Here is a 12500-nt window from a genome sequence, read left to right as displayed (position 1 = left end):
TTCAATAGGATGTTGTTGAGCGAACTTATGTAGACTAATCATTTCCATTGACTGCAGAGTGATCTGCGGACGCATCGATTTTCAGACCTTATCAAATAAACTCTCTCAGCTGAAGCTTCCCGACGTCACTGTCGTGGTAAAACCTTGTTGCTCCATGACTGTAACACGTATAAACACAGTGAGAGAAGCACTGGCGTGAGGCGCGTGGGACTCTCAGCACACGGTGAGGTTAAGGACGGGCTGAGTGTTCTATGTCACCCCTCCAGTGCACCAGCGATCAATAATTCAGCACAGGAGCATGCCTCTGCAATCCCTGATGAGAAGGACCGACTCAAGCAAGCTGTTTATCATCATCTGGGTGTCTTAGCTGAGACAAAGGCCCGGCCCAAACCACAAAGAGGTCGGAGAAAGGGAGCAAAAACATAAATAGTATACAACAAGCCAGGCTCTCAACCGTAAAGGGTACGCGAAAATCCAGATGATTAAACAGAGCGGCAGGCTCGGGACAGACTGAGTGGGCAGCCTGACCCAGTTAGCATATGAACGCCCGTAAACACAGACACAACCACGCGGCCCTCCCCTAAACAGAGGCAAAAAACTCGTAAAATAAATAAATAAATGAATAAAGTTTGGAAGTTCTGTTTATATGAGTTCTCATTCTGTCTTGTTCTCTCTGCTGAACATTTGCTGAGTTAAACAGCAAAACACACTGAACTCAGCACAAGTCATGTTTTGCTTGGTACACAAACTAACAATGCCAGTAAACAGTCTGAAGTTTAGACAAATCCAATTTTTTCCACTTTGTCAGCAAGTTGGCCTGGGATTGTCTCTTTGATAATCTGGTGATTCTGTGCATCATTATTCTAAGAAAAAAAAAGTCTGGAAAGAGAAATGCCGGGTTTAAAATTCCACTAGGGAACATCCAGTTATCCTGTCCTGTTCAGCGCATAACAGAAAATAGATTCAGGAACATTTGAGTGAGCGATGAGAACATTTTGTTCCAAAACGACAGACAGATTTGATGAGGATCCACTCCCATTCATGCAACCACAACTGCCCTGAAAACTTTTCCAAAAACCATCACTTATCACACACTTTGACTGATCAACACCACAGAAAGCTCTGCCTTTGACACATCTTACACATAATATTTAACAGATGTAACAAAATCCCAAACTTCCGGACAAATTCCACGTGAGAAGCACGTGGCAGGGAACTTACCTCCCGAGGCTGAAGCCCCCGACGGTTGAGGCCCTGCTGGGGTTTGTGGCCCCCCAGGGGTGGGTGGTACAGGTCTGGGCCAGGGTTTCCCAGGGGGCAGCCCCGCCCGCACCACCCCAACGTACTCCACGAACGTCCCGGGGAAGTCGCCCTTCTCCTTGGTCCGTTCGTTGGTGCCATGCAACCAGCCTTTGGGTCTGGTCTCATCCCCGTCTTGGTACTCTGGTGTGAGCAGAGACAGCTTGCCGACGGTCAAAACATCCCCAGGCTGGAGGGAGATATCGTCGCCCCGTTCGCGTTTGTACTCAAACAGAGCACGGTACTGGAAACTCTCAGAGCCCATGGCGTACGCGCCTCATGGGCTTTGGACAGAAAACAGGGCTTCTCGACCACTTCTCTTCTCTCACTCAAAAAAAATGCAGCACCTCCTGTGTCCTCTACGATTCCTTCAGTACTATAAGTCCTGGAGTGAAAGCCTGAGAACTGATCAACATTGGGGAGAGGTTTTTACTGGCGTCTGACATCCAAACCATACCACACGCCGAGAGGGAATTACTGTTATTGCAGCGTCCTTGACTCAGTCCTGCAGTAATACCCGATTCCATACGACCGGACTGTAAAGCAGAGTGGGGTAGCGGTAGTCCACAGAAACAGAGAATCAAGTTTGGGTGGCAGACAGTGAGAAGAGAGATAATACAGTGATAGTGGGGGAGGCACTGAGGGGGGTGGCACTGCTTCGGGGACAGAGTGACTTGCAGTCAGAGCATGGGAGCTGCTGCAGAGTTGGCACTGGTCCACAGATGGCAAGGCAACATACACTCATCCAGCCAATCAGTATACGCTTCCCGATCAGTATACGCTTCCCGATGAGATCTCTGACGAGCGCCGGCACCTCCGCCCCTTTATTGATCTGTTCCTGAGCGTGGGAGTTTTAGTCCTCTTCTCTTAAACCTGCACGAGCAAAGTGGCACCTGAAAAGTTTTTTTTTTTTTTTTTTTAGTCTGTTATCTTCATTGATATCAACAAATCCATCACTGCTGCTATGTACACAAAATAAATACATTAGAGTAGAATGACCACTGATGATTTCTGTGAGCAATAACTCAGTTATAATCAAATCAGCATGAATTCCCAATTTTAATTCAAGATGAAGAAGACATAGTAAGAATACAAAACGCATTTCTAAAAATACATGTTCCATTTCAAAACCTCAGTTGTGTCTAAGTTTTCACATTAGTAGCCTATCACTGAGGGGTACATGACTGGGAGTGAGCCAACTTAAGCATGCATAGACTTACACTCTGTCATACACACCACTGAGCGCAAAATGCGAGCTTAAACTTACCTCTCCTCGCGTGCCAAAAAGGTCGTGTTCGAATGAAGCGCGTGAATTCTAAAATCCCACAATCCCGATTTATTCTGGAGGAAATTTGATTTGTATGAAAGGTTTTAATCGTATCGGATCGGACGGGAACGTGGCTGAGTCAGACATATAGCCAGACTAATGCTGTAGTTCTCCTCTGTGTGTGATGTCAGAAACCACACCCCCATTAGCCGTGTATTATCCCGGACAGCCGCGGCGGTCAATGGGACAAGTTGAGCGTCTTGCAGCTTAATTACCGTTTGCTTATTTAGTACTGTCAACCACTGCGAGCTTAGTGTGAAAGAAATATGAAAATCGTTCGAGAAACTGAATAATGGACAGGACTGCGTTGCGACCTAAAAGGCAAAATAATAAATTATGTAACAAATGTCTGACGAGAAGCGAGACGTGCGCAGAGATCTGTAGCCTAGGAGAAAACTGAGAAGGATGCGCTACATTGCAGATTTCTATATTTACTCTGGGACTGTTGAGCTGGGAATGCCTTTAATTTGTACTTAAAGGTAACATTGAAAAGCAACATAAATAATTGTTCATATGCATTGAAGCACCACAGATAGGACTTGTAAAAAATACATTTAGTTACACTGATTGAATTATTTTCTTCTCAGACAAGGAACTTGCAAAGCTACTTCTCAGAGCAGTGCAGGGGGGTATTCCAGAAAGTGGGTTTAGTGAAAAGTCAGTGTTGGCTTCAGTCTCATAGCAAAACAAAGCCATAGGGCTCTTCTATTAGTAGGTTTACTACTTGCTCTGAGTTAACTAACTCAGAGTTTTCACTAAGCCCACTTTCTGGAACACCCCCCAGGACAACAGCAAATATAGCACATTTGTTTTCTCATAAGGAAATATTACATATTGCACAATATGTGTATAGCATGTATCATAAATGGACAAACTGTACTGTTGAGCAGTATGTCATTGCTGTGAAATATTTAATCAAAAATCAAAGACCTTTGTTGTTCTTGTTCTTGTTGCTGTTGTGTGAAGACCATCCTCTGACACAGACTCGTTCACATTTTAGACTCCTTAAAAAGAGGGGGTCCTGGGTACACCAGCCTGTGCAGTGTAGTGCATCAGTCCTGCAGGCTCCACAGTCATGTGTCTTTGGCTTGTTATTTATAACAGACACACAGGCACTGAGGCATTTTAACATACAGTTGCACCAGTGAATGTTTGACTATATGTAAAAACAAACAAATCAAGTGACCGAGATGGGTCTGAGCATGGTGCACTCGTCAGTGTGAGACAAGCCAATTAAAGAAGGCCTTTAATCCTTCCTGTTCTTTTCACTCTTTACGGTCCTTAGGTTTACCAAAAAGTGGTGCGGTAAACAGAAAACTGTCGACAGCATTCCTGTGGGTGAAAACATGTCTTTTAATAGAGAGGTCAAAGGAGAACAATAAGACTCAAGAAAAACTCACAGGCGGGTCACAAACGGGTGATTATGTCAGAGGTGTGTTGCACCAAGCAGCACTTTAGAACACACAACTGATCAGTCCACCTCCAGCAAATTCAGTCAGAATGTGATCACCAACACATGATCACCATCACCAGAGGATCAGAGAAACATAGTCTCATCTGATCAGTTCTTTTCCTCCCTGTGCTACACTGAAGACAGAAACAGGATTTGGTGTGAGCAGAGTCCGCAGACCCCTCCTGTCTGGAGTCAGGAGGAGAGGAGGTTGGAGGAGGTGGTGTAATGGTGTGGAGTCAATAATACATGTCCCCTAGTGAAAAAAAAAAAAAAAAAATATATATATATACATATATATATATATATATATATACACACACACACACACACACACACACACACACACATAGATATATATACACACACATATATACATACATACATACATACATACATACATACATACATATATATATATAATATATATATATATGTATATAGTATATATATATATATATATATAGTATATATATATATATATATATATATATATATATATTTATTTATTTATTTATTCATGATTTGTTCATTGGTAAACGTATTGTTAAAACTGTTTGTATATGTACATTGTTAATTGTCTTATTTTTTTCAGCTCATGGATTTTCTTATGATTAGACAAGATTTATTTTACTGCTACATGAGTGGCTGTTCATGAGACACAGCGCGTGCCAGCACCTTAGGGAGAGAGTTGAGTGAGAAAACGAGAAGCGCATTTGTAAATCCTTTAATTTTTCGCGTGTCCAAAAGTAACTCGTTTGTCTACACAAATCTTAAACGTTTAAATTGTAATCAAAGCGACAATAAGAGGAAGTTGTGTACGTTGTTTGGTAGTTTACTCTGCTTGAAACTTCATATTGAGTTGATCAATGTTTTCACAGGTGTATCAGACTAATGGATAAGCAAGTTGATTTCGGCTCACTGACGAAGTGAGCGAACTCTGAATTGCGTTTATGGAAGCACACACTGATACTACTTGTTCGCGTTTCACTGTTTATGATTTGGAGAAAAAAAAGACAGTTAAACCAGACAGCACTTTGAGCTACCCGGGATAAAGTTCCTTCGGCACCGCCGGATTGGAAGAAACAACATAACGAAGACGCCGTGCTATCTCGCTCGAGGACGGACGCCAACGATCGAACAGAAAGATTTAAGACACTAAGGAGCACTGGGCAGTAACAGGTATTCTCCAATGTCTGTTTACTGCTCGTTTAAGAGTGAAGCCACCGTTTGTTCTGGGTTACCACACTCACAAGCGTCGACCGCTTGGCCTGCAATGTTTTATTGTATTTAATTTAGGTTTTTTGCCTGCTGTAGCTGCTTTAGAGAGAGAGACAGAGAGAGCGCGTGTGCGTGTGCATGTGTGTGAGGGCCCACTCCGTCGGAGCATGGAGCAGTCAGAATGTGCGTGAATCCGCTATCTATTCGAGGGACCTCATGTCAACTGAACTTTTTAGAATATTATGAAAAAGATTAGATATTATGTAAATCTGGAGAAGAGAGACATAACACAGCTCTAAATTCTTCTTTGTTTTAATGCTTGTTCAGTAAATATTTGGGAATTATTATTGGAGATCTGTGCGTTTTGTGTTCATCCTTCATGCAAAGAGAGGCTTATGTTTATGGCAAGAATTTAATCTAGTATCCTCATTCTTGTCTTAAAATCCTTCCTTTGAGAGAAAATATCCTGATTTGCCTGAACTGCTTAATATTGTATGCCCAGATACATTATAGATAATCAACATTGGCAGTGATAGAGAAGGGGATTCGAGGTTTGAAATGAACTCAGGGCCCTCCCCATGCTTTACACACTGAGAGGTAGTAGTGCTGTACCCAGACCTGTAATGGTGCAGACCTGTAGTCACTGACTCCACACCATTACACCACCTCCACAGGACTCTGAGTCAGTGGTACAGACTGGTACAGGTGGTGAGATTTTGTGGAGTCAGTGGTACAGACTGGAGGAGGTGGTGTTATGGTGTGGAGTCAGTGGTACAGACTGGAGGAGGTGGTGTTATGGTGTGGAGTCAGTGGTACAGACTGGGGGAGGTGGTGTTATGGTGTGGATTCAGTGGTACAGACTGGGGGAGGTGGTGTTATGGTGTGGAGTCAGTGGTACAGACTGGAGGAGGTGGTGTAATTGTGTGGAGTCAGTGGTACAGACTGGGGGAGGTGGTGTTATGGTGTGGAGTCAGTGGTACAGACTGGGGGAGGTGGTGTTATGGTGTGGAGTCAGTGGTACAGACTGGAGGAGGTGGTGTAATTGTGTGGAGTCAGTGGTACAGACTGGTATAGTGTTATGGTGTGGGGAGTGTTTTCTGTGCATGGATTAGGTCCCTGCATGTCAGACAGGTAAAGGCATACCTGAGGATTGCTGCAGACCTGGTGTATTGGTTTGAAGCTACAGGTCGCACTTTGTCACATAGGCAGTTCCTGCAGGATAAAGCACCATGTCAAAAAGCATGTAATGTATCAGAGCAGCTCCAGGACCACGGCAGTGAGCTCACTTTACTGGAGTGGCTGTGTGACAGATTGTATGTCTGGAATGAGATCAGGTTCTGTGCAGCTGATGATGGTGCTGCTGTCTAAAGTGCACTAGTTGTGTGATGTCATCAGGTCTACATGGACCAAAATCCCTGTGGAGTCTTTCCAGCAACCTTGGAATCCATGGCCTGAGGAAGTATAAACCACCAGTATTGCACTTATTACTCACCATTTTCCACACACTTACAATGACATACTCTGAAGGTTTGTAAAATGCCTACTAGTTCTACTTATTCTCCGTGTTTCAAATAACAGTAAAAATGGAAAATTAGTTTCAGTTTTCTAATTTTTTTCCCGATTTTGTTATTGGAGCAGTGTTGTACCATCAGAATTTTGGAACTGATCTGGGATTTTTGTAATTCACCTTTTTTGCTCACTGTTTGTTGAGAGATTGCAGGTGAATTTAACTGTTTTTAAGAGAGCATTAAAAGCGTTTTTAGTAGTCACAGCTATATTAGTAGTGATATCATTGGCTGTAGCAGTAGTGATGGTGGAAGTAGCTTTAATAAAAGCAGTAGAAAGAATAACTTCAGCCATGGCAGTGAGAGGAGTAGTAGGAACAGCAGTGGTTGAAACTCTGACTGCTGACGGTCAGCGGTTGAAATTGTGCTGGCGGTCGGTGGTTGAAACTGTGCTGGCGGTCAGTGGTTGAAACATTGACTGCTCATGGTCAGATCTGAAGAAGAGTAATGTGTATTCATGACTCGCCCTATATAGAACTTAAGTGTCTTACAGTCTGTAATTACCACCTTTATTGATTACCACTTTTATAAATCAATATTATCTTATATTACAGAATACACTACTGCTCATTTCTTTGGGACTGTATCCTGTATACTGTTGGACTGTGCCACTAGCCCAGGGGGTGAAAGATAGTCCAAACTGACAAATTCTATTGTTCAGTTTAAGCAACCCTTTGCCAAGCACTGCCTATTTTTGTGAGCTGCCACAAATATCAGACGTAAATAAATGTGACATCAGGTTTTTGAAACATTGATAAGTTTTTAAAATATAACATCCAGTGCTTGAAAAATCAATATTTAAGCTTCTGAAATCTGATAAGCATCTTCTTCATCTGACCAGTTTGTTTTGTGTAAGGAAACAAATAAAATTGGCCAGACAAAGAAGATTTGTTTGTTTAAAGAAAAGTGAATTTGCTGATGGTCAATGGACAGTGGTACAGCCGTGTTAGCCATGAAAGAAGCCAAACAAACAAATAAATTATATCACTCAAGATACCACATTCATCACGTTCCATTTAGCAGTCCCAAAAAATAGACAAAATTCGCTTTTTGTTTTTAGCAGGAAAATAGATTTTTTTTTTTTTTTAAAGAAAAAATGCATGAGTACTCCAGTGTAACAGAGGCCATATGTTTTTGGAGCAGTGAAGAACTCTTGTCTGTCTTAGCTCATTATGCCTAGATTTTGTTAAGTCTTGCCAGTAAGGATGACAGTATAGCTGAGCAGTAGATATGGGATAATACTGTAGCTCCTAATGTGTGCTGCAGCTGATGCATGAAGCAGAGTCAGTAGAGGAAGTCAGTGAGGAGATGATTAACTCCACTGATCTGGAAAAAGGGCGTGTGCTCATCGTTGGTACTCCGTTTGCGCCAGGCAGTGGGTTTAGTCAGACTACCTACATTACCTCCAGGACAGTTGGTGGGACCACCACCTAAGCATTGGCATGTTGGATAAATGAGTTGGTTTCAGATACCTTATGACGAGGGACTCCAAATCCTTTGCTATTTTGTTCAACAAACATTTTACAAAACTGTGAGATTCATGGCAACTCAATATTCAGTCCCAAACGTTTATGGCCTCTGATTTCTGACACCTTTGTGAACATAAGGGGCAGTAAGTTTCAGGTTCACTGGCTATTTGTCCTCATGACTGACACCTATCTGAAATTTCCTCCCATGGACAAGCAGCTCAGTTTAATTTATATAATTCTGTGTGTGATTCTTCATATTCTTCTTAGTAGTAGTAATGAGTAGCAGCACTAGTGTAGTTGTTCGTTATAGGGCTTCGCCTCATTTCAAAATCAATCAACGCAAGTTGCTAGTTTTTCCTGCACATGTCCTCTTTAGTGTTTAAATGTTTTTTTCTTCAAAACCAGTGGATGGATTTCACACATTTAATGTCTTTTCTGGAATCTAGTTCTTCTGGAAAACTATCCAGGACTGGATAGGTCAGTCAGTCTTAGAAAGCTGATGTGAATCACCCTGTTGACTGTGGAGAGATTAAATGTGGAATCAGCGAGGGTCTGAGTTCGTCAGGATTCGTTCAAAGTCTGAAGGATGGGTAGCCATCACATCAAACACCAAACTCATCTTCTCTCCATGTCATGTACCTTCCCCAATAATGTCCTTGCTTCAAGCTTTCAGTAGGGATTTCTGTCTTCAAAGAGAATCATTGCAGGAAATTCACTCCACTTATCACTGTCATGAAGCCCGAGGCACGTGGCACCGTTTGTCATCCGGCACCTTTTAATCATCTCAGTGGCTTCTCAGGTGCTGAAGCGCAGACTGCAATTTCACATGCATCCATTACCCTCATCTAGTGTGTGGAAATACCACCACACGAGTCAAACCTGAATGCAAATACAACACGACAGGAATCAATAGTGTGCACCGAGATATACATTAGATGTGATAAAGATAAAGTGACCCGTTCTGATGCAGACGAGTTGGAATGCTTACTGTCCAGCAAACCCAGTAATGTGTATCGAGCCATTATTGCATATTTTTCCGTTGGAGACAAAGGCAAGTCAAAGAAAAAAAACAAAATAAAATAAAACAACCAAAAAAAAAACAGTGAGAGAATGGCATTTCTGAATGAGCACCCCCCATGACATGGCCTGCCAAGCTGTCTCTGAGATAAAACCCAAAGACAAGCATCTGGGCTCTTGTCCGTGCCATAATGACATAGCGTGCGTAAAGACAGACACAAATTGTTTCGTTTTGCTGTTAGCGTTTATGCATGGATGACTCGTTGAAACATCTTCGCTCCAGGAGATGTCTATTCCTGGAGGCCCTTGTGATCTCGGATCCCTCTGATATGCCTCACAGTCAATACAGCTGCAGAGGTAATCGAGGACTTTTGTTCAGCTCTCAGTAAATGAGCCATCCACTGATGGCAGCTTGGCTGGCCTCCAAAAAACAGTCGGGCAAAAATAAATAAATAAATTGAAAAATGCCATCAGAATCCCTACATATTTGCTTCACCCCTAAGCACTCTGTAATTCTGAGGTGATGCTAAAGCATTGTGTGTAGAGAGGAAAAAACTGTATCTGTACCCAGATTTACATTTAGATCAAGTCACTGAATTTTTATACAGCATTCTTGCCTCTAAAAAAAAACCCAACACAGCTGGTGTGGTATTAGTGTAGTAAAGACCCAACTATTCAAAACCCAGACCAGTTCCAGTTTCTCAAGCTTACTGGGGCCTGACATATTGTCTATTGGGCAAACACTTTGTGTCTGTCTCCAGCATTTAGTTCTCTCCCTGTACAGAGTTGATGGAGCCTTAAACACGCGCTGCACATGCCCAAGCTCTGGGCCCGCTCTGCAGTCGGCTGCTCTTGGAAGACCTTGCCTGGGATTTATGGAAAATGTAGCAGTAATCCTAGAGCTGGATCCACAATCCCGGACAATACCATCAGCTTTGGATGACCACCGAAGGAGGAGCCAGCCTGGCCATGCCAGAGTTTCTGTCATGGAGTGGGGCTCTCTGGGCCTGTCGTGTCCCTCCTGTCTCCAGGCCAGAGAGCATTAAAGCATGTGCTAAACCTGAGCACTTTTTTTAATTAAACAAAAAGCCTGAGCTGAGGTCTAACAAAGCAGAGGTTTGACTGATTCCCATCGCTTTAGATACCAATCCCTGTGGTCTTTGCTCCTCTGTCTTCTTAAACACGCGTTTGTAGATGTAATGTCATTTTTGCGTTATAACCAGGCTATAGTTTCGCACGCTCCGATATTCTTGATGGACGGGTCCTGATGAAACTGCCCACTTATGTCCTGGATTCATCAGTGTAGTCAATTCATTTTCAGTGACTCATTTGTTTTTGATGTGCATCGTGATTTGCATCACTTGGACATTACCATTAAGGAGTTGCGTGTGTCTGAATGCAGTTTGCCCTGGGTGTAGAACTTTTCCCCCCAGACCTCAGTGCTAGCATTCAGGATCTGGTTCCCTAGTCAAGGTATACTAAATAACAGACAGCTAGGCAGACCAGTGTTTTTACCAGTGACCCTAAGCATAATGGGCTGTTACCCTGCCCAGTTAACTGGTGTGGAAGCTCCTGCCTCTAATACACTCCATATGAGCCATCTACTTCATATCTACTCCAGCGTTTCCTTTGTGTTAGGAAGTCTTTGCCCTGAGTCATTCTGAATCATATGCATGCTGTATTGAAACAAGGCTTTTTGCTCTTTCCATGAAATACATTTTATAAATAAACACACACACACACACACACGCATACATACATACAATCATCCATCCATGCATATATATACACATACACACACACATCCATCCACACACACATGCGCACACACACACACACACTGTATATGTATGTGTGTATGTATATAATATTTGTGTGTGTATATGGATTGTTTACTGCCCTTGGGGTGGATAAGTGTAGCTGCATGAATGCCCTGGTATATGATTGGTGCCTTACATCTGACAATAGGTTCCACTGATCAGAGGCCTGAGGCCTTTTATATGAGCAGCCAAACTGCTAAAGCAAGTGTGTGAGTGTGTGTGTGTGTGTGTGTGTGTGTGTGTGTATGTGGTGGTGGTGGTGGGGGGTGTTCCAAAGGAAAAAAAAAAAAACATAATGTTGCCAACATGTTGTCAATTCAATTATGCCTAAATAACTGGAGGGGAACTTTCGTTTTGCTTATCGGGGGAGAACACATGTGTTGAGTTGTAGTGAATGGTGGAGAGGTGAAGAGGGAGATGAAGCGTGGAATAAAAGCCGGGGCCAACTCCTGGCATTGTCTGAATGAGGTGTGCTCACCCCAGGTCATGAGGCAAAGAGGCTTAGCATCTTATATCTATATGGAATCAGTCCACTATTTAGAGTTCAGCCAGAGGTTTAAGCAACAGTGAACACATGCATCTACAGGATGTCTACCTGAAAGAGTCCGACATTCATTTTACACTAATTCCTCAGATTGGTGACCGAAGATTCGAAAAGTGATATTGGCCTTCATGACTATTGATGAGCAAGCTGTCCATCAGGGTTTTAAATTCCCTCTCATACTTCACTCTACACAGAGAGAGAGAGAGAGAAATCACTGAAGGGTTATGTCATGTTTCAAAAGTCCAGATAACAGAAATATATGAAAACACACATGCACACCCACACATCCACCCTCTCCCTGTCTCACACACACATACACACACATACACACACACACACACACACACACACACACAGACACACACACAAATATGTATATGTGTGTGTGCATCTCTCTCTCTCTCTCTCTCTCTCTCTCTTTGTGTGTGTGTGTGTGTGTGTGTGTGCGTGTGTGCGCGCATCTCTCTCTCTCTCTCTCTCTCTCTCTCTCTCTCTCTCTTTGTGTGTGTGTGTGTGTGTGTGTGTGCATCTCTCTCTCTCTCTCTCTCTCTCTCTCTCTGTGTGTGTGAGTGATGAGATGGGGACAGATGGAGGATGGGATGGAAGGACATAAAAACATGCTGTGGAGGGCAGAGAAAGGAAGACAGCGACTGTCTCAGGCTTCCCTAATAAAGATCTGTTATCTAACCAAAATAGAGATTAAAGAAACCAATGAATTTAACGGCAGCCCATAGAGGACAGGCGGAACTGCCAAGAACACCTGCCCCAGGGCGGACAGAAATAGAGAC

The 12500-nt window shown here is 42.9% G+C and overlaps 1 protein-coding gene across 3 annotated transcripts in view; it reads right to left on the bottom strand.

Moving 5' to 3' along the window:
- The window catches only part of pik3r3b (phosphoinositide-3-kinase, regulatory subunit 3b (gamma)), a 135081-nt gene extending 133517 nt beyond the window's left edge, over positions 1 to 1564 (bottom strand). Inside the window, exon 1 of one of the 3 annotated variants that reach the window (XM_030791386.1) lies at positions 1222 to 1564. In XM_030791386.1, coding sequence (XP_030647246.1) covers positions 1222 to 1564 — 343 coding nt within the window. The remainder of the gene's footprint in view (positions 1 to 1221) is intronic. The other 2 variants (XM_030791388.1, XM_030791387.1) reach the window with 2 other exon arrangements.
- Positions 1565 to 12500: the final 10936 nt, after the last annotated feature.

The sequence above is a fragment of the Chanos chanos genome, chromosome 14 (assembly GCF_902362185.1).
Source record: "Chanos chanos chromosome 14, fChaCha1.1, whole genome shotgun sequence".
Taxonomy (NCBI): Eukaryota; Metazoa; Chordata; class Actinopteri; order Gonorynchiformes; family Chanidae; genus Chanos; species Chanos chanos.
The sequence above is the reverse complement of the archived record's forward strand: the minus strand, read 5'-3'. Positions and strand labels throughout refer to the sequence as shown.